The sequence below is a fragment of the Acipenser ruthenus genome, chromosome 1, assembly GCF_902713425.1.
Source record: "Acipenser ruthenus chromosome 1, fAciRut3.2 maternal haplotype, whole genome shotgun sequence".
Lineage (NCBI taxonomy): Eukaryota > Metazoa > Chordata > Actinopteri > Acipenseriformes > Acipenseridae > Acipenser > Acipenser ruthenus.
Genome location: NC_081189.1, coordinates 79,077,293 through 79,101,098, shown reverse-complemented (window position 1 = coordinate 79,101,098; position 23,806 = coordinate 79,077,293). Strand labels below are relative to the sequence as shown.

Below are 23,806 nucleotides of genomic sequence, written 5' to 3'. Positions count from 1 at the left end.
AAATATATGCATCCTGCCTCATTTAATTTTTTTATTCGACACCACGCTTTACTCGTAACTCGACACTTATTACCGGTACTGAAGGGATAAAAACTATTAAAAAGACTAGTGGGTAACTCAACACTGTCGTTTCATGTGACTGAACTCTACTTGACACTCTTGTTCCACTTGACTGACCTATGATGGGAAACGGATCGTTCTTTCATTCATTCATTCACAAATACCAAGTACAGGTTACAGTGTCAGTTCATAATGAGTGAGAAGCGAAAGTTCTCATTCAATTGGCTTTAAAGCTCAGGTTATAACAAGCTTGTCAACAGAACTTTCAAACCGGGTGTTTTTGCACGCGAAACAATCGACGATGCTTGATTTCTGTGTGAAACTGAAAGTTATTTATTATTGTGTTTGTTCACCAAGTTAATTCTGTAAAATGTACATTTGTTAACTTTTGCTATTTAAGCCTTCAAATTAGACAGTACAAGCCAGTAACGAAGTAGTCAATAGTTTGTGCACAGTTTGTAGTTGGATTGTTTTCGTAAACATAACGTTGTAGTTATTTTATTATTATTTCAATCGAACTTTACAAGTTGTACCGAGTTTGTACAGTACTGTATACTTTAATTGATTCATTCATTGCAGTTCTTTCAACCATTTTCATACGGACATTTAACTACAAATAAACTTGTAAATACAGTGATACTGTAAACGTGTAAATTCTGTTACTTACATGCATGTTAATGCCATGGCTCATGTGCATTCGAGGTTAACTTGACACCGCGGATAAGACAATACTAAATGGCATTCCAATGGGATGTGGAGTTAATCGAGGTTGACTATATATATATTTGAATGTACCATGGAGTCTTGACTTTGGTTCTTTTAAAAGCATGACATATTGGTTTAATACAAGATAAGGAATATTACTAGAATACAGTTGCATGGCTAATAAGATTCTTGTGAAGAAGAGAACCTTAATAGCCATGCTTCAATAGCTTTTCATATATTGTATATTTGAATTTACACTACTCACACATTAAATAAAACATGAACATGCAGTCAAAAAAAGTTCTTAAGGCATTCATCAGGTATACCTTTTATGTGACAACTGTTGAGATGCTGCTCAGGCAACAGAGTTGTTTGCTACTGTTGGTTTGGGAATCATGGATTCTAACGATGCCAGGAGGTAGCAGATGAAGATTTCTGACAAGTCCAGACTGCCAGACCCGTTCAAATGCTGGAATCTGGGGATACATAAAGATGTGAAGTGGGTTAATTTATGTGTTCCTTTTTATTGTTTCAAGATCATGGACACATTATCAAACCACGTGTTTTATACATTAGACATCCTGGACAAAGTCGTGGGATGTCAACCACACCATGCAATAGCCGATATCTACACAATATGGCACTGATGAATTGCCAGTCCATTGCACATGGACTCAATATCCTCTTCAGGACAGCAACTGTCATCCCCATAAGCAACCAAACTGTGAGAAACAAATTGCATGAGTCTGGTTTGAGATTAAGAAAAACAGGTACGGCTTCTCAATTGACCCTATCACGGTGAATGGCTGCTGATCGACAAAATTGGCAGCTCCATCATTGGGCACCTATTTTGTTCACTGATGAATCAAGATTATATCCATCTAATAATGATCGACATGTTTGAAAACAGTGTCCAATTTGGCTAATTTTCTCAATTTAACATAGTTGAATATGACTGTTTTGAATGGGACTCACTTATGGTGTGGGGATACATCTGTATTGGAGGTTGTGTGGATCATATTGTGCTTCCATGGGCCAGATTTACAGCTCTATGATACATAGACACAGTCTTGAATGCTGTAGTAAGACCATTTGGTAGTGCAATTGTTTTTGAGTTTGTTCTGATGCATGATAATTCATGCCAGGATTGTTATTAATTATCTTCAAGCGGAAGACTAAAGAGGTTATGGACTGGCCATCGAACATTTTTGGGACCTTCTAGGACGTTTTGTTTATCAGCATTGTAACCATTCATGTGACATCAGAGCTTGGAGTTGCACTGACTGGAGAATGGGACAAGATTTTTTGCAACTTCATGAAGATGGAAAAATAATGAAATCATATTTTTTCATGCTGTACTGTAGCAGGTAATAAGCAATATACTGTAAAGAATGCATTTATCAAAAACAGTGCTAGAAACTAATGTATCATTCACACATATTGACACACAGTTTCATGAAAATGAAAATTGGCTAAAAAAATTAATATGTAGGGCTAAATCTATAAATTTTTGAAGTGATGCAACAGCTCTACATCTACCCCAGCTCTCCAGCAACTCTCAACAATCTATTCTGACAGTAATTAGGAACTGTGATTGTGGTACATGAAAATCTTTTGTTTTTGCAACCCTCGGAAGGCAGAAAGGGGTGCAGAGGCATCCCAAAAATGTACCATGTGTACTTCAAAGAAGGATTACTCCTGTTTCCCGGACAAGGGCATGTTCATGCCAGTAGCTTTATTTTAAAAATGCTCTGGTGTATTTTCACCCCTTGGTTAAACAAATATTTTCCCTGGCTGAGAACCAATATAAACTATGCTTCCCATTTACTTTTTTCCTGGCTGTTTATTACTGGAACAGTTCACAAGATTATATTCATTACAGCGGTTTATCAGCGGTTTAAAAAAAGAGTGTGTTAACAATCCTCCCCTCGATCCAGTACACACATTTTTTTTCCAGATAATTACAGTAAATTATTTAACTAAGACTGTTATAATTTCTCTGGGTAGGGGCAGAGGATAAATGGATACATTCTTTTGGGAAAAGATTCCTTTATATTTACTTGACTAGTGTATATCAACCACGTATTAAACTCAACTGTCACTGTCCCATACATCCCAATGTTAATCCAGCGCTTTTAGAATAAGGAATCTTAAGAAATACAGTGTCTCGCACCAATGAATAAATCCAGCTCCTTTACTTGATTAGAAGATCAAGGTTCTTGAAAGTTGATTAGCAACTACCTTAAAGACAACAGTAATCCTTGCAGCAATTTACTGTGTGCAGCCAACATGGTCTGTATCTTCTTTCAAGTAGAGTATGCAGTCCTCCTCAAGCGCTGAGACCAAATAGTATTCTACCTAATAGTTGTAACCAAACCAACATAGGATACTTAGAAAATAACTAATACATATAACTGCATTTAAACAGTTTTCCTCAAACTTAAAAGTAAATAATGGTTTGTAAATAAAAAAAAATAACATCCTTTCACTGGAATTGGAAGTTTACAACTTTGTATCTCAAAGGTATTTTTCTGTTTATGTGAATTACTATAACAAGTTGACTGTGTGTGGAATAGGGCTTGGAACTGTAATGAACAGCATGTCTTAGCATCATAAAATAACCCAATTTCCTTCTTCACAGACCATCAAAAGTCCATTGTTAATGTTTTGCCTGGAGCTTTTTATCTAGATTTCCTGGATTATATACAAAGCTTTTGTTTTAGTAACAGATATACAAACTAATGTGTCACAACACTTAACTGTCAGCACTTCAGGCAGCAGGAACATGAAGAGTGCAGCCTGGAGAATTAAATGCAGCAGGAAGTGAGCAACTTTATGTCTTTGTCCATTGTTACAAAGTCTAGAGATTATCAGAATATAATTGTGAATCTCTATGGTAATACAATACCATTCAGTACTTGACTCCTGCTCATTTGTATTTATCAAAAAAATCTTTATTTGTTTAAAAACATGGTCATAAGACAGACAAACAAACAAACAACGTGCTTCGACACTAATTAATGTGAACCTGATGAAGACACGTTAGTGTCGAAACGCGCTGTTTGTTTGTCTTACGACCATATTTTTAAACAAACAGAGCTTTTTTGATGAATACAAATGAGCAGGAGCGAAGTATTGAATCCTTCTGAAGAAAAATGGTGAGAGTGTGACTATGAATGTCCCTACAGAAACTCTTTTGGCAAGTCATAACACTTTTTAACTTTTGTAATACCATAGAGACTCTGCCTTCACTGTGTGTGTATATATATATATATATATATATATATATATATATATATATATATATATATATATATATATATATATTGAGAGGATTGAGAGGAAACAGCACATATCGCAGGAAAAAAAAAAAATGCAGTGGTTTGAACTCGCAATATGACGTTCTTAAAGAGCACACGATCTTAGCCTGCTACGGCACTGCGCAGTTGTTGAAATGCGTTCATTTTTTAAGCTTACATCCAAGCCTGACCAGCTTTCGCTGAACACCTGAAGGTGCTGCTCGAGTCTAGAAATTTTCGATTTCCTGTTTGAAAATTTCTAGTTTCCTGTTTGTTTGGTAGATACCATAGAATGGAATTGCACACAAGAGTGGCATGAGGCTTCCTTGTCTAAATCCACAGCAATTGACATTTATATACCTATATAAAAAAGTACAAGTTTCATGTAAAAAAAAATGATATATATATATATATATATATATATATATATATATATATATATATATATATATATATATATATATATATATAAAGTGCTTTGCAAAAGTATTCAGACCCCTGACCAATTCTCTCATATTACTGAATTACAAATGGTACATTGAAATTTCATTCTGTTTGATATTTTATTTTAAAACACTGAAACTCAAAATCAATTATTGTAAGGTGACATTGGTTTTATGTTGGGAAATATTTTTAAGAAAAATAAAAAAATAAAATATCTTGCTTGCATAAGCATTCAACTCCCACACATTAATATTTGGTAGAGCCATCTTTCGCTGCAATAACAGCTTTAAGTCTTTTGGGGTAAGTATGTACCAGCTTTGCACAATGTCGGAGTGATTTTGGCCCATTCTTCTTGGCAGATTTGATCCAGGTTGTTTATATATATACTATATTTATACATATTACTACATAATATACACACACACACTATATCATGACTCTTTTAATTATTCTGTTTTCCTTATCCTGGAACTGTGTGTTGGCTGTTGAGAAGCCTGAACTTGGATTGCTACTGGGAGCTGTATTGTGTTTTGAAACCTCATTTTGTTTGCATTGAAGAGTTGATAATTCACATAAACCTTGACTTTTGCTGGAACTAACTGGTCTGGTTACTCAGCGCGCACATGCCTGGTCACAATCTCTCTCTCTCTCTCTCTCTCTCTGTCTCTCTCTGTCTCTCTCTCTCTCTCTCTCTCTCTCTCTCTCTCTCTCTCTCTGTCTCTCTCTGTCTCTCTCTCTCTCTCTCTCTCTCTCTCTCTGTCTCTCTCTCTCTCTCTCTCTCTCTCTCTCTCATTCTCATTGCAGGCTCTTACTATGTTGCACTGAAATAAAAAGAAAAAAAATAAGAATAAATATGAGTTAAACCCTCAGATAATGGAATAGATTTAAATATTCTGTAGGAAGTTTGTGTTTTTAGTGACAATGAGCAAAATGATTATGTATGCACTGTAGTATTTTACGGAGTGGGAATCAATATTATATGTTTTTATGCAGGGGTTTCTCAAAAACTTCAACAAAATATCAATGTTAAACACAAATTTGTGTTCACACTTAGTGATGGCTGCTAATCAGTCAACATATATTACAACCTTAAAAAAGACCCAGCAGTTTTGTTAAAATGTATAATAATTTTTTATTTTGTTAAATGTATAAGAAGTTTTTAATATGAGCTATTGGGATGAATTTATCAATCAAATCAAGTTTATTTCAAAAACAGATGGGCTTTAGAAAACTATGTTTTTGTATTTATTATTATTTTTTTATAATTTAAATAAGAAATGTCTATGTATGCATTTTTATAAAGTTTTTTTTTTTTTTAATTATATGTTTCTAGATGGAAATTTACGAAAGTCGATATGTTCTATCTATTTTGTCATTGAGTAAAATATAACACGCAACAGAAGGAGCCATATTTATCAAAGTCTTTACAAAGAAATGCATCATTTTGCACCATTTCTGGTGAAAGATAGTTTATATCAAAATGTTAGTTTGTTTTTTTTTTAAACAGAACAAAACAAGCAGGATTAGATGATTCATCTTACTCATTTAAAATGTATTCATATGAAATGAGTCACAGAATAACATAAGAAAAAAAAGGATAAAGGGCTACCAATTACATTTTTAAAAAGCTGATAAGATATAAGAAACTACCTTTGGTTGTCTGTTTCCCCAGTCTGACTGTAACATGAATATGCAGTTTACAGTAGCCTACTGAAAAGTTGACCAAACCTCCTCATAACCAACACTAATTTCTCACTCTATGTACCAGTGTAGTGTTAGAAAGTGGTACATTGTCAGAATGTGGTACGCATACCAAAACTTGACCAGTGTAATGTCAGAAAACGATACGTTGTCACATTGAAAGCGGTACACTGTCAGATTTTGGTACAGGTGCAATCAATTGCAATCTGATGGGTGTTTCCGTATTGTCAAACACTGGTACATTTACCATTAATTATACTTTTTTTTTTTTTGCAAACTTAAACTGGAAACAGACAATCAATTTATCTATAAAAAAGTAAAAAAAAAAAGAAAAGAAAATGTACAAGACCCAATGTATTGCATTATGATAAATATACACATACTGTCTTAATGTTGGAAAAAATATGACAAATTACATTAACAAAAATGTAAAATACTGGATAATATGATACATTAAATTTAAAAAGATGTAAAAGACCAAAAACATAACGAACCAGATTTGAATGGGCTCTTACCTCTTAGAGGAAGTTGTTCAGGCATGCACGAGTGCACCACTTACCTGAAAATAACACTACACCTGTACACAAGTTCAGTACAGAAAGTAACCACATTATGTTATTGGTCTTATATCACATTTCAATTATTTTAAAGTTTTTAGACAATACAATTAAATAGCATACAATTACGCTTGCAGCAAGCCGTCAAACTTTTTTTTTTTTTTTCTGGTTATCTGGTTACGTCACCGTACCTTGATTAAAGAAGTTCACCCCTTATCAGCACACTTTCTGGAAATTCCAGGTTTCCGGAGTGATGCAACACATACAACTTAAAAAGCCCCGCTGCAATGAGCAGAATCAGTTCACCACTAACCTCGAAAATGAATCACTCCTAAGAAATACGATAACGAGGCGATAACAGTGAGCAGAATCAGTTCATCACTAACCAATATAAATTACGCCAAAGGAAAACGATAACGAGGTGCAAATTCTCCCAGCAAAATGAGCAGGACGCTTTCACTGACCCTTCTGCTTCTGCTGACAGGTTGTGCATATCTTATCAATGGTAAGTGATCTATTGCGATTTATTATTATTATTTTTTATTTCTTAGCAGACAGCCTTAACCAGGGCGACTTACAATTGTTACAAGATATCACATTATTTTTTACACATTATTTTTACATACAATTACCCATTTATACAGTTGGGTTTTTACTGGAGCAATCTAGGTAAAGTACCTTGCTCAAGGGTACAGCAGCAGTGTCCCCCACCTGGGATTGAACCCACACCCCTCCGGTCAAGAGTCCAGAGCACTAACCACTGCTGCCCTATAGCCTGTACAGTACCTATTCGTGGCTATTTTGCAGTTGGACTACTAAAAATGCACTGCTATATACTGCTACATAATTGTTAACCAAAACACTCAAGATTTATAAAAGAAAGGCGTAGACTACTAGTATGCAAACGGTATAAACTGTGTTTGTTTGCCGGTAACGTTTTGTACATGAAATATTATACACCAATATTTCTTTTTTTTTTCCCAGCTGCTCCTTTGGGAGTGGAGTTGCGTTGCAAGTGCGACGAGACGGTTTCAAACTTTATCCATCCAAAACAAATCGCTAACCTAAACGTAACACCAGAAGGACCACACTGCAGTAACATGGAAGTGATGTAGGTATTTGTCTTAAAGTGCCTGACAGTCTCCTGATTAAATTATAATGTGCATTTGTTTGTTCAAAAAAAAAAAAAACAAGAAAACAATACTAGGTATGTTTATAATTGTTTTTATTGCCTTTTTTTAGTGCCACTTTAAAAAATGGGAATGAGATTTGTTTAAATCCTGAAACCAAATGGGTGAAGAGAGTTATAAGACTTTTTCACAGGTATGTTTTTCCAGTTGTTTTATATTTGTATTCAAGATTCATAACTCTTCTGTATCTTTAAATATTGGCTACTACGTGTTTAAAGTTGAATGTGAAATTCTAATGAAACATAATGTATTATGTATGATAATTTAACAATATACAGTATATATAATTAATATTTTGCCAAGTGAGTTTTATCTAAAAAATGTTGTTGTATTATTTTAAAAAAATATATATAGTCTAGTGCAAATGGCAAGATGTATTAGGAAAACAAATATTGGGTTTGTTCTTTTGATACTAAAAAAATGTATTGATCTTTTCAGTGCCAAAGAGTAACAATGAGAAAGATCGTCATCCCCTTGAGGACATAACAATTCCCTGTGAAATGTCACAGTTTAACAAATGTGAAGTCAACTGAATCAATAAGAATAAATGTGAGTTAGTCTCAGATCATTCACATTTTTGTAATTGCTCTCATTTGAGATCATTCTGATACATTTATTGTACTTACTACTTGCTCCTAATGGAATTTTAGGCCCTGTCCACACTACATAACCGATCTCGAGAACCGTACTCGAAACCGCTCTAATTAATACAGCTCAAAGCGTCCACACTGAAGTACCGTTTCATGTTTAGTCAGGCTTATTGCGTCCACACACCATTAGAATAGTTCAGTTACAATTCCCAGCAGCGCAACGAACTGTGGAAATTAATACGACAGTATCCCACCATGCACTGTATTTTATTTTTAAATAATGTGTTATGCCCCATATTAACAGAGGTGCATATTGCTAAAAAGAAATATAACAAGTTTCACCAAACATAGCACAAAGCATTTTGGGATATTGGAGGATACACAAAAAATGTAGTTTGGTATTACAGCGTCCACACTTCTGATAAACCGCACTACCTGATGCAATCTAATTAGAACCGGACACGAGACTACCTCCTGAGGTGGCTCGAGTCTGGTTCCCGAATACGGTAATAAATGCTGTGTAGTGTGGACACAAACCGTATTTAGCACTTTTAAGCCGTCTTAAATGAAACTAATATGGTTTAAAGGCATAATGTGGACAGGGCCTTACTCTTATAAGCAAATATGTGTACTGTAAGTTTAACTGCTCTTATTCTCTCATTTAAAGTTGCTCTTATTTACCACTGACTTTATTGTATTTCATAACTGCTCTTATCTGTAATGTGATATTTTGTAACAACTGTAAGTCGCCCTGGATAACGGTGTCTGCTAAGAAAAAAATAAAAAACAGAATATATTACAACCTTTAATAAAAACAGCAATTTTGTTAAAAGATACAATAAATCAGGTATTCAAATCTGAACATAAATTTCACTCTGTAAGACTGAAGTCACTCAAAATCACTTATACCTGAACACTTCTGTTCACTAGTATTTGATGTTGCTTTGTAAGTGTTTCTTAAGTACAATTTCCCTTCTCCCAATTAATACTCCAGCACTCACCTAGATATCCTTCTGCTCTAAATTCTGTAGAATGTATAGAGCTGTTACTATACAAATCACAACCACTAATTAACCAATCCTAATATGTGCACAGGTCACTGCCCAAAGATTCTCCATCGCCAAACTGGTGAAACCCTGTTGTCGCCCAGCTGTAATCCCAATCGGAGGTACCAGACTTTTTAGAAGAATATATTATCAAATTGAAAAATTTAAAGAGCCTTCACTAGTTCATGGTTCTAGAAAACTAAAAACAGCAGGGATTTATACCTAATTAAGGTATAACAGAAGATACAAATGTGTTGAGCCTTTGTGTGTGTGTATGTATCTGTAGGATGACGTGGAAGTAATAAATGCATTTGCCAATAGTATCTTGCTGTTTTAGAGTTACTGTTCAAAGCGCATGTAGATTCCTCACCCCTCCCTGAGTAGGGCCAGAACTATGTTTTGTGTCTGTCTGGTACTAATTAAAGTGATGCTGTCAACACGCTTTGTTTCCTGACTCAGTTTGAAATGCTTCCATTTAAAAGGATTACCAGAAATAAATTCAAACTTGCAAAAAAAAATACATTTGTGGAATTTTATTATCGCGGTCCAGATACGCTGCGTACCTGCTGTTTTTACGCATTAAAAAAACTGAAATACGCACTAAATTTAAATTGAATGTGTAAAAATATGCACAGCAATTTTGCCGCACAGCTCGTCTCCCCTCCCACCTCCCCTAAAACTTCCACTAACAACTACATCCCCAAGAATCCAATGTCTTCAGTTACTAGGAAACAGTACACAAGAATAAACAACCCAACAAACATTATCCAATCTCTGGCTAGCCCTGTTGTCTTTGCAGCCAATCACAGTAAGAATAAGAACAATTCAAAGCAACACATGTTGAAGCGTAAACACCCCAGTCCAGCTACAAATCCAACTGGAAACATAGTCAGAGGCAAACACTAAAAAAAGCTACCTATAATATTATCATTCCGAATTCATTCTGCATTGTCTGCAATTTGGAAGAGATGGCTATTGCCAAAATTAAGAAACTAAAAAACTTTAAAAGCAAGTCGATTCCCCTCACCCCAACAACAAGGTTCGAAAGGAGTGTTGAGGTGCCTGTGCTGCCTTACATCACAGACGGGGACGGGGACGGGGACGGGGGACGGGGGGGTTAAAATAACTGCACAGCTTTCAAAAAATGATCTGTGCTGCAGGACAGCTGCAGCGCTACAGGCTATTGAGTTTCCCTGACTTGCTCATTTGATCAGCTTAGGCGGCACAGGAAATAAAAAGACATGTTCTCAAAATATCTCTTACTTACCCTAAATAAAATACCAAAGGAACCAAAGCAACTGTCAAATCTATTTGCATTTGGAAAATCCATAGAGTACTCGCATACAAAAAGAAAATCAGATTCGATCACAGTGATTTGTTGGTTGTCTTTGTGTCATCACTCGTGGGCAGAGACATGTTTAAACGTGGTTCATGAGCATGACTATGCTTTTATAGCTGCGTGCGACGATAGGACATTATTTTAAGACATATTTGGAAGTTTAATGGGTGGAATCATGATAAGTGAGGTGGATTATCCAGGTACTTCTGTGAAGAAAAGAAAGTATGAGGATGAGTCGTCATCGACCACGAAAGCAAAGCACCGGCCACAGAACGCAGTGTTATCGCAAGGAGTGTGAGATGCAACCTTTTCATTAGGGTTTTTTATTTTATTTAGGCGACAGTAATATTATTATACAGACACCCAGATTGACTGGTGAATGCAACATAAAGAGTTTACAGAGAGATATTCTACCTGGGAGCATGAAAGTGGCACAAATCTTTCTTTTTTATTGTCTTCCAAACTTATACTATTGCTGCAAACATGTTGCCATCCATTTAGTATAATTTTCTTTCCTATTATGTATAGCCTATATCATACAGATCTCAAGATACTTCATTTAGTCCACTCCACAATAATTCTAGCTAACTACATTTGGCATTATACAAATATGCTTAATACATGCGTTGCTTTGCACTATATTCGTTTTTCATAGATAAACTCTAGGTTAACAGACAGCAATATGATCATATTAAGGACGAAAAAACATTTACAATCGTGTGTTCTTGAAGTTTGGGATGTACAGTAATTTTTCATGAAATACAATAATTTTGAGACTCCAAAACGACAGGTTACGGATGTTACCCTGGTTCCCTTTCAATTCGAAGATGACCGCCAAACCAATACTTTTGGGATATGCCTGCTTGTCCGGTATTTGATGAGCATTTTATATCAAAGCTGAAGATAGGCCCCTCGGTGGAGTGATGTCCTTTGTCCCGCCTCCCGAGGAAATAAATAGTCACTGCAAAGAGACATAAGTCTCTTTTGCATTGAACCCGTGCACGCGAGTGATGCGACCTCGCAAAGTTGGTGGTCATCTTCTCTTTCAGGGTACCGGGGTTATATCTGTAACCTATCTTTCCCTTTCAATTCGAAGATGACCACCAAACCAATACTTTTGGGAAAGTTTACCAAAGCCGTTGTGAGGGAGAATAAGCGGATAGCACATGAGGGACATCTTGCTACCGCCATCTAGTGTTGGTGGTGTGAGCGTACAACCTCAAGGACCCTGGTGCCTATTGAAGGCATCGAGGGATCTACAACATTAAGTCGGTAGAACTTAGTAAATGTATGAGGAGTAGCCCAGCTAGCCACAGTACAAATATCGGTCAACGAGGCACCTCTAAGGAGGGCCTGTGACGTAGCCACACCTCTGGTAGAGTGTGCGGCCACCCTCCCAGGTGGAGGTAGGCCTGCATTAGTATACGCAGTGGAAACTGTGTCCACAATCTAGGGACAGTCGCTGCTTAGAGAGGGCTTGACCTCGGGTCCGTTCAACATGACAAATGAAGAACTGGTCAGCCTGACGCAGCGCTCTCGTTCTATCCACATAGCATCTCAATGCCGAACCAGGCAGAGGGAATTTATTCTCCTATCCGACTCCTCTGCAAAGGGAGGGGGATGAAAAACTTCTAGTTCCACTGACTGATTCAAGTGAAAAGCTGTAATCACCTTGGAGAGGAAAGCAGGGTTCATACGCAACGACACCCTGTTTTCATTGTCCCAAACACGCATACAGGAACTGTGCACGGACAATGCCTGTAGCTCACTGACCCACTTAGCGGAGGTGATAGCTAATAGAAAGGCTGTCTTCGCAGAGAGATATTTCAGCTCTATGGCATGTATGGGCTCCAACGGAGCCTTACTGAGAGCCTTTCTAGGAGGATGTAACTGCCGAGCACCCTTTAGGAAACAGGTCACCAGTATATGAGCGCCCGGGGATACTGAGTCAATGGGAACATGGCATGCAGATATGGCTGCTAGGTACACTTTCAATGTAGAAAGGGATTTACCCACCTATAGCAGATCTTGCAGAAACTGCAAAATAATCGCTTTAGGGCAATAAACGGGATCATGGCCTTTGGCCATGCACCAATTTTGAAAATATTTCCACTTGTAAGCGTACAACGCTCTTGTGGAAGAAGCCCTAGTGTTCTTCAACATACTGACTACTGCGTCTGAGAGCCCTAAGGTGGACAGATGGTCCTGTTCAGGGGCCAGACCTGCAGCTGGAGTCTGCCCGGTTCAGGGGGCCAGAGGGTGCCTTTCGCCTGACTGAGGAGATTTCCCAGGGCTGGCCTTGCAGCAGTTGGCAGAGGTTCGAAAATCAGATTCTCCTGGGCCATCTGGGGGCCACCAAGAGAACTGTCGCCTTGTCTCTCCTGACCTTCTCGAGGAATGCAGGGAGCACCAGTATAGGCGGGAAAGCGCATAAAAGCATTTTGGGTCATTCGTGCGTTAGGGCATCTACGCCTAGTGGACCTCCGCAGCTGCGGAGGGAGAACCACAGGGGGCAATGGGTCATCTTTGCCGTGGAAAAGAGATTGACCTGGGCTTCCCCAAGCGTTCCCAAATGCGCTGCACCACCTGGGGGTGGAGAGGAGGTCCGCTGCCCAGTTCACCACTCCTGGGAGGAGTACTGCCCGGAGGGACAGGAAGTGCCTCTGTTCCCAGATCAGCAGCCGAAAGGTTATGCTGTGTAACCCAGGGGACCAAAGTCCTCCCTGGTGGTTCACGTACGCAACTACTGACACATTGTCTGTGCGGACAAGGACATGTTGGTTTGTGGAGCACAGGGAGGAAATGTTGCAGCACAAGGTGAACCGCTTTCATCTGTAGCACGTTTATGTGCAGGGATGTTGAGTTACCCGACCAGGATCCACTGACTCCTCTGCCTGCCCAGATCGCCCCCCAACCGGAGTTGGATGCGTCTGTCGTCACCACCTGACGATTGAAAATCACTCCCATTCTTACGCCTTCGCTCAGGTGAGGGACTTGCCTCTACCAGCGCAGCGCCTTCCAACATAGGTGAGACACTGTCAGCCGACAGTGTCTGTCACGCTTGGGGTGTAGCCAAAAGGCATTGACCATGCTTGGAGAGGGTACATGTGAAGTAACCCCAGTTGGATGGCTGACGAAGCTGTGGTAATCAGACCCAGTCATTTTTGGCACAACACCAATTCCACTGTGGACCCTAGTTCACACAGGACCAGACAATTGTGAATGGCAGCTACTCTGTCATCCGACAGGTAAGCTCGCATCATGAGGTAATCGGCTTTTCGCATTGTTGAGGGTGAGACCCAGCCCAGTAATATTAGATTTTTTGTAAAAAGCATACCTTTCAAACAGTGTTCTTGTTTGCTGAAGAACATACCAGTCGATCATGTCTTGCACTACATCATTTTTATTTTGAAGTGGGATGTTTTTCAGACAAACAGCCAGGCTCAGGAGGTTTACAGTGCTCATAACTGCCTCGTCCAGGTCCTTTTTATTGTCTGACTTTGAAATCTGAAAATTGAAATAACGAGAACATGCATGCACATTGAAGCAAAACATAAATCCAAGGGTCAGCATCCACAACAAATCCTCTTCAGTCCTGGCATTCAATATTTATTTTTTCTAAATATAACCTGTTAATTTATGTTTCTGGGTTTAGTACAATTTAATTTGTATAAAAATATCAATATACTTGTTTTAAATACATACAAACATCCACTAAAAAAAGGAATGAAACGGAAGAGGACAAATAATGAGATGCATTCTGAGAAGCTAGGCAAGAATGAGAATACACATGATTTCATTAAAACCTTTTTCAAGTTTAAGCAATGCTTCAAATAATCCACTTTGAAACAAGTTTTTTTGGTTTAAAAAAGGGCATAGGGGTGCTCCTTGACCAGCCAACAGCTTAAACACAAATATTTTGGGGCGTAGATACAAATTCCATACAGACACAAAAAACAAAAATATACATTGAACTTAACTATCAATCAAAACTCAATTACTGCATTTAATTTCCAGTGTACTATATCCCAGATACATACAGATTAAAAATAAAAGCCTATCAAAACGGTTTTCATCAGCTAAATACATCTCGGAAGCTAAGTTGTGTGGAAATGAAATGCAGCAATTAACTGATTCATGAATATGAAAGTGCAATGTGTCTTTTTGTTGTTTAAAAACAAGGCTTAAAAAAAAAGAAAAACCTGGTACTTTCCTTCACTATCCAATTGTCTACATATGCTACACTCCTACCTCTGACAGCTGACGTTTAAATATCAGTGTCTGTTATATCCTCGATTGCAGCATGCACGTTGTCTGGACCTTACGCTACTGCCTGGAACAACACGGTGGCAAAGAAATGTGGAGATGGTCCTCCATATACTATGCTCATAGCAATCAACTGTCCTGCATAGAAATAGCTGTTGTTTTTCAAAGCTACCAAAAAGAAAAAAATTAAATATTACTTATAAAGCAAATGTATTTTGAAGGATTGCATGTTATAGTTGGCTATGGGGTAACATAATGCCCATGATTTCAATGGAAATGGTAGTTAACAGCATTTTCATGTAATTTCAATTGTTATGTATAATATATTTGTTTCTGTCACGCAAACAACATTCTACCAAAGCAGCTTCTGAAAAACGCTTCTCAAAGTTAATTTTCAGAAACAGTGCCGGTTAATCATGCATCAATCTTTGCATCATGCACGGCTCCAGTATCTAATGTCATCACACGTCCTTCAGTTTTCTTTTCAATAATAGATACTGTGAACATTTGGCAAACCATATCTACTACTGGATTTTTATAATTTATTTTTCAGCACATAAAATAAAATTGATTTATACACTTACACTCTGCATGGCATGTTGATTTTCTGGGCCATCAAACATAGGGCTGTTTCTTATATGTTGCAGCACTAATCGGAAAAACTCCCTCATTGGCCCTCCCAAATCCACTGCTCCTTCCGAAACACCAGCATCATCTGTGAATTTCACATCTACTATTTTGTTGGTTGAAAAGTTTGGCCTCTTCATGGCTCTTGCAGCACCATCCCACACATTTCTTCTGTTTAAGATGAAGCGAATGACTTCTTCTTCATTGATTCCAACTCTCAGAGATTGTAGGATATCTTCCACACTAAAATAAAGGAAAAGATTAAAATTCGAGGAATTAAGTAACAATCAGTAAATCGCATCACATACATTAGAGGGGGGAGTATTAAAATGACCACATTTTTGCATGTGGATTTCATGTGAATACACATCAAACATCGCTATTACTAAAGATAAAATCCGACCTCTGCCATCCCATAATCTGGAACAACACAAACTGTTTACTTTCCTATGGGTGGTGTTCATTGTGTAATAATGTTACATTCACAGAAAATGGTGCTGTTCATAAATATCATGACAAAGAATTCTAAGACAAAAATATATTTAAATTAATTAATTCTAAACATACATTTAAAATATACAGTCACCAAGCAAATATTAATTTCGTTGTATGAATACATCTGTTCCTCAAGACTTACGGTTATTTTAATTGCGGGGAAAAAACATTGAATAAGGCTTGTAACACTTACTTAACAGCTGCATGTGAGCTTTCCTTTAGAGATTCCTCTACAGCTCTATTCAGCTGCTCTTCTTCAGAATCACTAAATACATTGTCTTCACTGACAAGGTCCACGCAGTCTCTAAGAAACAAAAAATAAATAAGAAATTCAGCCCACTGATAGCATTGGAAGCTCCATTCTTACTTTTCTTCTGCAGTAATAGTCCTTTGATAGTAAAAGTCTTTTAAATTACATCAATGTGAGACATTGTGTTGTGCATAAAAAAAGTATGTCATACAACAGAAATTACTGTCACGGAAACAAACATCGTACTCAATATTAATGTTAAAAAATAAAAATATTTTAATTATATAAAAATGACAATTACTTACGAGTACTCCACGTTGAAAACATTACATACCTGTACAGTCCACTACAAGAAGCATGGTGCTTGTTGTAATAATTTTGAACATGGGATGTATTGTCATGTGATGACATAGATAGTTGAGTCTCTTCAGATATCTCCATAACGACATCATCTTCCAAATCAGTGTCATAAGGCTGTCTGAATACAGTTAACAAAGACATACATGCGTTGAATGTCAAAACATATTTACCACAGATACAATACAAGTCAACCACTATGTTGTAAAAATACAGATGTGCTCAAATCTGTTGGTACCCTTACAGCTCATTGAAATAATGCTTCATTCCTCCTGAAAAGTGATTAAATTAAAAGCTATTTTATCATGTATACTTGCATGCCTTTGGTATGTCATAGAATAAAGCAAAGAAGCTGTGAAAAGAGATGAATTATTGCTTATTCTACAAAGATATTCTAAAATGGCCTGGACACATTTGTTGGTACCCCTTAGAAAAGATAATAAATAATTGGATTATAGTGATATTTCAAACTAATTAGTTTCTTTAATTAGTATCACACATGTCTCCAATCTTGTAATCAGTCATTCAGCCTATTTAAATTGAGAAAAGTAGTCACTGTGCTGTTTGGTATCATTGTGTGCACCACACTGAACATGGACCAGAGAAAGCAAAGGAGAGAGTTGTCTGAGGAGATCAGAAAAAAAATAATAGACAAGCATGGTAAAGGTAAAGGCTACAAGACCATCTCCAAGCAGCTTGATGTTCCTGTGACAACAGTTGCAAATATTATTAAGAAGTTTAAGGTCCATGGAACTGTAGCCAACCTCCCTGGGCGCGGCCGCAAGAGGAAAATCGACCCCAGAGTGAACAGAAGGATAGTGCGAATGGTAGAAAAAGAACCAAGGATAACTGCCAAAGAGATACACGCTGAACTCCAAGGTGAAGGTACGTCAGTTTCTGGTCGCACCATCCGTCGCTTTTTGAGCGAAAGTGGGCTCCATCGAAGAAGACCCAGGAGGACTCCACTTTTGAAAGAAAAACATAAAAAAGCCAGACTGGAATTTGCTAAGATGCATATTGACAAGCCACAATCCTTCTGGGAGAATGTCCTTTGGACAGATGAGTCAAAACTGGAGCTTTTTGCCAAGTCACATCAGCTCTATGTTCACAGACGAAAAAATGAAGCTTTCAAAGAAAAGAACACCATACCTACAGTGAAACATGGAGGAGGCTTGGTTATGTTTTGGGGCTGCTTTGCTGCGCCTGGCACAGGGTGCCTTGAATCTGTGCAGGGCACAATGAAATCTCAAGACTATCAAGGCATTCTGGAGCGAAACGTACTGCCCAGTGTCAGAAAGCTCTGTCTCAGTCGCAGGTCATGGGTCCTCCAACAGGATAATGACCCAAAACACACAGCTAAAAGCACCCAAGAATGGATAAGAACAAAACATTGGACTATTCTGAAGTGGCCTTCTATGAGTCCTGATCTGAATCCTATCAAACATCTATGGAAAGAGCTGAAACTTGCAGTCTGGAGAAGGCACCCATCAAACCTGAGACAGCTGGAGCAGTTTGCTCAGGAAGAGTGGGCCAAACTACCTGTTAACAGGTGCAGAAGTCTCATTGAGAGCTACAGAAAACGTTTGATTGCAGTGATTGCCTCTAAAGGTTATGCAACAAAATATTCGGTTAGCAGTCCCATCATTTTTGTCCATGCCATTTTCATTTGTTTTATTATTTACAATATTATGTTGAATAGAAAATCAAAAGCAAAGTCTGATTTCTATTAAATATGGAATAAACAATGGTGGATGCCAATTACTTTTGTCAGTTTCAAGTTATTTCAGAGAAAATTGTGCATTCTTCGTTTTTTGTGGAGGGGTACCAACAAATTTGAACACGTCTGTAAATGAACAATCTTAAATGTATTACAAATACACCAGAAAAATGGATTACCTTCCACAGTTTTCAATGTGTTCTGAAAGGCATTGCAGAGGGATATCTTTTTCACACCTTTTGCACTTCTCCCTGACCACCTCTTGACACTACAACCATCAAACACAAATTTATTTTTTACATGCTTAATTTTTATAGTATGTGTTACATATGCATTTACACCTTAAACCAGTGATCTCCAGTCCTGATTGTGGAAGGCCATAGTCCAGCAGGTTTAATAGGTTTACTTCGATAAATATTGCTCAAAAAGAAACGGTAAGAGCATGCCAGTGAAGAAATATGTTGAGAGTAGGAAACGGGGGGATCAAAGTTGACACCAAGGTTTTAGGCAGAGGAGGAAGGGGAAAGGGTGATAGAATCAAGGGCAATTCAAATAGAAAGGTCTGTAGAGGGAGGCGAAGAAGGAATATAGAGGAGATCAGATTTTGACAACTGTTCTTACCTGTTCAGCCTCACGCATCGCAATACTCTCCAGGTTATTCTGAAGTGGTCGAATATAGGCCATTGCCTGGATCAGGCCACTCTCAGTTCTCAGAAATTTCACACTGTACCCACTGGCTGGCATTGGAATTGGTGCCAATTGTTTGGTTTTATTGACGGATCTCAACATCTGAAAGCCTCCTGCACCTTTCAATTGTGGAAAATGTGAAAACAGAGTTTCACATAGTTCAGAAAATCCTCCATTTTTGTCTGCAAATGTTATTTTTTTCCTACCAAAGCCTGAATTCTGTAAACCAATGCGGTCTTCTCCATTGGGCACAGTTTGAACATTGGTCTCTGCTAAGCAAAATAAATCATGTGTCCAGGTTTCACTATGAGTTGTACCATGTGTAGTTTTCCCTTTACACTTTCCAGTGTTCTGGAACATCTTTTGCCCCCTTGCCCGATCATACGGCTGAAACAGCTGCACAAGATTTCTTTGAATGTGGTCATTTCTAGCTACAGTGCAGGGATTCCTGCCTGAATCGACTGTAGGGGTTCCTTGTTGTACTTCAGCTAGTGAGGTTTGCATGTTGTTAAACAAAACGCTAAAAGAACTGGGTGAACACGTCCCAGTACCAGTCTGTGATCCTGACCTGAGCCAGCAGTGGCTGTGCTTTCTGACTCTCGCCTCAAAATCCTTGCAGCTTCTTGAAGAAGTCGAGCAGCCTCAACATTGGCACTCTCACCACTACAAAAAGAACAGAACTGAAATCAGATATCCACATAAAATAAAATAAAATTAAGTAATTTAGCAGATGCTTTTATCCAAAGCTATTTACATACGGGCCAAGGCAGTGCCCCACCCGGGAATCAAACCCTAAACACTTGGTTGCAAGTCCAGAATCCCTACCACCACTCTACACTGCCGCACTGATGAATGTACATATATCGGATATATTGGTCTTATAACACAAATTGGGTGCCTAAAATTAATGCTGCGAGTATTTTACACATACAACTTTGCAGCACTTGTTTGACCTCTCACAAGAACTAGAACTGCCCTGCTTACACCCTTGAGCTACTCAAAGTATTGATCAGCTTTAAAATAAATTTAAAAAAAACTTAACTCTAAATACCAGCTGGTTTGTTGGATCCTGTACATCTAGCAAGTAATTAATACAAATGATAGGTAGGCCTACATTGGTACAATAAAATACAAATTTTAAGTCAACCGGTACAACTGTATAATAAAGCTACTGATGTAACATTTCATACAGGTAGCTGCATTAGTCGAGGGGGAATTCATTCTTACAAGTACTCATTTTTACCCACTTCCCCCGCCAAAAACATTAAAATAAAATAAATACCTTTCCTTGATACACGTCTGTCTCTTAATTCAACCAGAATACTGTACCTACAGTAATAATAACAATCAAAAACCCATCACGATTTTCCAATACTTATTTTTAAATACAGGTACCAATACCCACCCACCGCCGTTTTATAGTTACATACACTATATACTAGAAAACAAAAACAAAAATACAGTGACAAATGTGGTCACTATACTCTCTCAAATCATTAAAAGATGGTTATCTATAGCTAAAGTGTATCACGCGTCGTCTATGTTATGAGCACATGTGATCGAGTATTAATTTTTATACAATAACAAACAAATATAAAAAGAAAACTCGGAAAAAAAAACTCAAACTTGCATTAATTCAGGTCTATCCGCCATCTGTAACGTGAGCGATGCACCAGGACAATTGTGGGTCCACAGTTTCCATGGCAACCCTGGTAAAGGAATACGGTCTTCATGTTAATGATCCGCAAGCAGAATACCATGAGCAAGCAGAATCAAGGGCGCCCGCAGCAGTACGCACGTTACGCAGTGTGATTGGATCTTAATATTTAAGTAATCTTGTGCGATCCGCAGACGGATATTGTATTTATGAAGTGACCCGGGGTTTCGCTCTGCAGTTTGTTTACGTTCTGAATGTTTCGCGGGGTTACAGAAGGAAGGACAGGCACTCAACCGTCTGATTTTTACTTGGGGCGGAGTTCAGCTAATGCCTTACCTGGTTTGTTGAACACTGACAGGGGCGGAGTTGAGAGAAAGGGGAGTGTTGGTGTGTGTGGCGAGGAGATAAAAAAAAAAGTTGATCGATAGAGAAGTGTGAACGAACGATTATTTAGAATATATAGAGACAGTTATTTATTATTGTTTATTTAATTTGACATGGCCCGCGGCGGGCAGTGGTCTTTTTTATTTTAAGCTTTTCAAATAGTACAATATGAGCAAACGGAAGCAAGTGAGTTTATTTGATGCCGGCTTGTGCTTTCTTCTCCAGTCAGAGCAGTAAGGGTAAATCGGATCAAAATAACAATATTACAACAAGTACCGAACCGTCTGTTTCAGGGACTTTCAGAAGTGAGATTTTCAGTACTGAAAAGACGGCAGGACCAGCATTCAGTGTAAGTACTAGTAGTATATCTGAGATTGAAGATGTACAAGATATTGGCCTTGTCAGTGCAGATGCACTTAAAACGGCACCCGACGCAATAAAATTAAGTGCTTTTCAAAACCGGTTTAAGCCAATAAAAGGGATGGACAGCACCATTCCGCTGTATTTTTAGAAAGAAACGACGAGTTCCAGGTGAATTATTTGACGAGGCATTGTATCCAACATTGCGATACAGTGAAGCAAAGGATGGTGTGTTTTGTGTTACCTGTATCATATTTTCATCTGGTGACATAGTACTACGATCACGGCCTCTTGTGGACTGGAGCAACACAAAGAAAATCATTACAAAACATCTTACAACACAAACGCATCTGAGTGCTCAAATACGTGCTGCTGAATTTTTACGTGTTTGTGATAACAAGCAACAGTCCATAATTTTATCTTTGAATATGCAGAACGCAGTAAGTCAGTTCTGAGAGCAATTGTAGATTTAATAGCGGTTTGTGGTAAACAAAACGTTTCAATCAGGGGTCACACTGACGAGCGCAGCAACGTCAGAGATTTTTTAGAGTACCTAGCAAAAGAAGATGAGGCACTGACAAGGCACTTGCAGCAAGCACCGGCAACGCGAAGTACTACAGCCACACAGTACAAAACGAAATTATTGATCCGTGCGGAAAGCAAATACGTGATGGAATAGTACTTAAATGCAGAAATGCTAAATTGTTCTCGTTGCTGGCAGACGAGAGTGCTGACATTAGCTGCACAAAACAAGTGTCCCTTATTCTAAGATATGTGGATCAGTCACCATCAGGGCAGTTCTCTGTGCGAGAGGACTTAGTGGCTTTTATTTCAACAAGTGATACAACAGGTGAAACGCTTACCATCCTGCTTCTGAACCACCTGCAGCAGTCCAATTTGAACCCCTCCAACCTGGTCGGACAAGCCTACGATGATGCTGGAAATATGAGTGGCAAAATACGTGGAGTGCAGGCCCGCATCAGAGAGAAATACCTCTCAGCAGCATATGTGCACTGCAGAAACCACTCACTAAACCTTGCAATTACACACTCAACGAGAATCCCTTTAGTTCGCAATACACTGAATTCCGTTCAAGAGATCGTGGCTTTTGTGACTGCATCTCCAAAACGAATGCAGTGTTTTTTGGATAAAAGTGACACAAAGCAGCGTCTGCAGAAGTTTTCTGACACCCGCTGGTCTCAGCATGATGCGTGCCTCTCCACTGTCATCATGAACTATGAAAACGTGTTTGCCACCATCGATCATTTAAAAACAGACACAGACCACAAGTGTAGTGACACCGCTGTACCCATAGCCAGAGCAATGGAGTCATTTGAGTTTCTATCTATTATTGTGTGCCAAGGGTTACTGCAGTATCTCACTCCACTCAGCAATGCTCTTCAGAACCCGTCTTGCGATCTCGTGAAAGGCAGTCAACAAGCCAGCAATTTAGTTTCTCTGCTTGAGGACAAAAGGACAGACAGCACCTATACCAACCTGTGGGGAAATGCCTGTGCACTGGCTGAAAAGATGGAAATAACTGTCTCAATGCCTCGTATTGCAAGACTTCAAACACAGAGGTCGAATGTCCCAGCTGTAATGCCACAAGAATACTGGCGCTTGAATCTATTTCTTCCATGTTTGGATCATCTAACCACACAGTTGAATGATCGAGTGTGCAGTTCTTTGCCTCGACTTAAAGGCCAATATCTTCTCCCCAACAAGTTGCCAATGCTGACCCAAGCAATGTGGCGTGAGACGAAAGAGGAGTATGAGGCTATGATGCCCCGTGTACAAACAGCTGATGTGGAGCTGGAGCTCTGGAGGCATTGCAATACTGACAAGAGCAGCAGTGAAACATGTGAAATATTAGAGGACACAGTGATACTGTACCCTAACATCCACAACATCTTAAAAGAACTGCTTACCATGCTTACCAGCTGTTTGAGGCGCTTGAAAACTTACCTGCGCAGCACCATGTCAGACACGACTCACTGGACTAGCACTGATGAACATTCACCACAATGTAGCGATCGACAGTGAGAAAGGGCTGCAGGACTTTGATGCAACGGGAA

General features: G+C 38.4%; 3 protein-coding genes across 3 annotated transcripts; 2 read left to right on the top strand and 1 right to left on the bottom strand.

The window, feature by feature from the left end:
* Positions 1 to 819: 819 nt before the first annotated feature.
* On the bottom strand, positions 820 to 19,989 carry LOC117968091 (uncharacterized). The gene is made up of 7 exons (XM_059021722.1): positions 19,265 to 19,989; positions 18,823 to 18,911; positions 16,904 to 17,047; positions 16,513 to 16,623; positions 15,782 to 16,067; positions 14,269 to 14,438; positions 820 to 1,241 (listed from the first exon to the last, which is right to left on the bottom strand). The coding sequence occupies exons 1-7, from the start codon at positions 19,832 to 19,834 to the stop codon at positions 1,121 to 1,123; spliced, it is 1,491 nt and encodes a 496-aa protein (XP_058877705.1). The 5' UTR covers positions 19,835 to 19,989; the 3' UTR covers positions 820 to 1,120.
* LOC117421524 (interleukin-8-like) lies at positions 7,076 to 8,519 on the top strand. The gene is made up of 4 exons (XM_034036032.3): positions 7,076 to 7,271; positions 7,751 to 7,877; positions 8,009 to 8,089; positions 8,395 to 8,519. Exons 1-4 carry the CDS (start codon positions 7,208 to 7,210, stop codon positions 8,405 to 8,407), a joined length of 285 nt encoding a protein of 94 aa, XP_033891923.2. The 5' UTR covers positions 7,076 to 7,207; the 3' UTR covers positions 8,408 to 8,519.
* Positions 19,990 to 20,997: 1,008 nt separating the features above from the next.
* On the top strand, positions 20,998 to 23,774 carry LOC131734297 (52 kDa repressor of the inhibitor of the protein kinase-like). Its single transcript, XM_059021436.1, has 3 exons — positions 20,998 to 21,136; positions 22,166 to 22,342; positions 22,453 to 23,774. Exons 1-3 carry the CDS (start codon positions 20,998 to 21,000, stop codon positions 23,772 to 23,774), a joined length of 1,638 nt encoding a protein of 545 aa, XP_058877419.1.
* Positions 23,775 to 23,806: the final 32 nt, after the last annotated feature.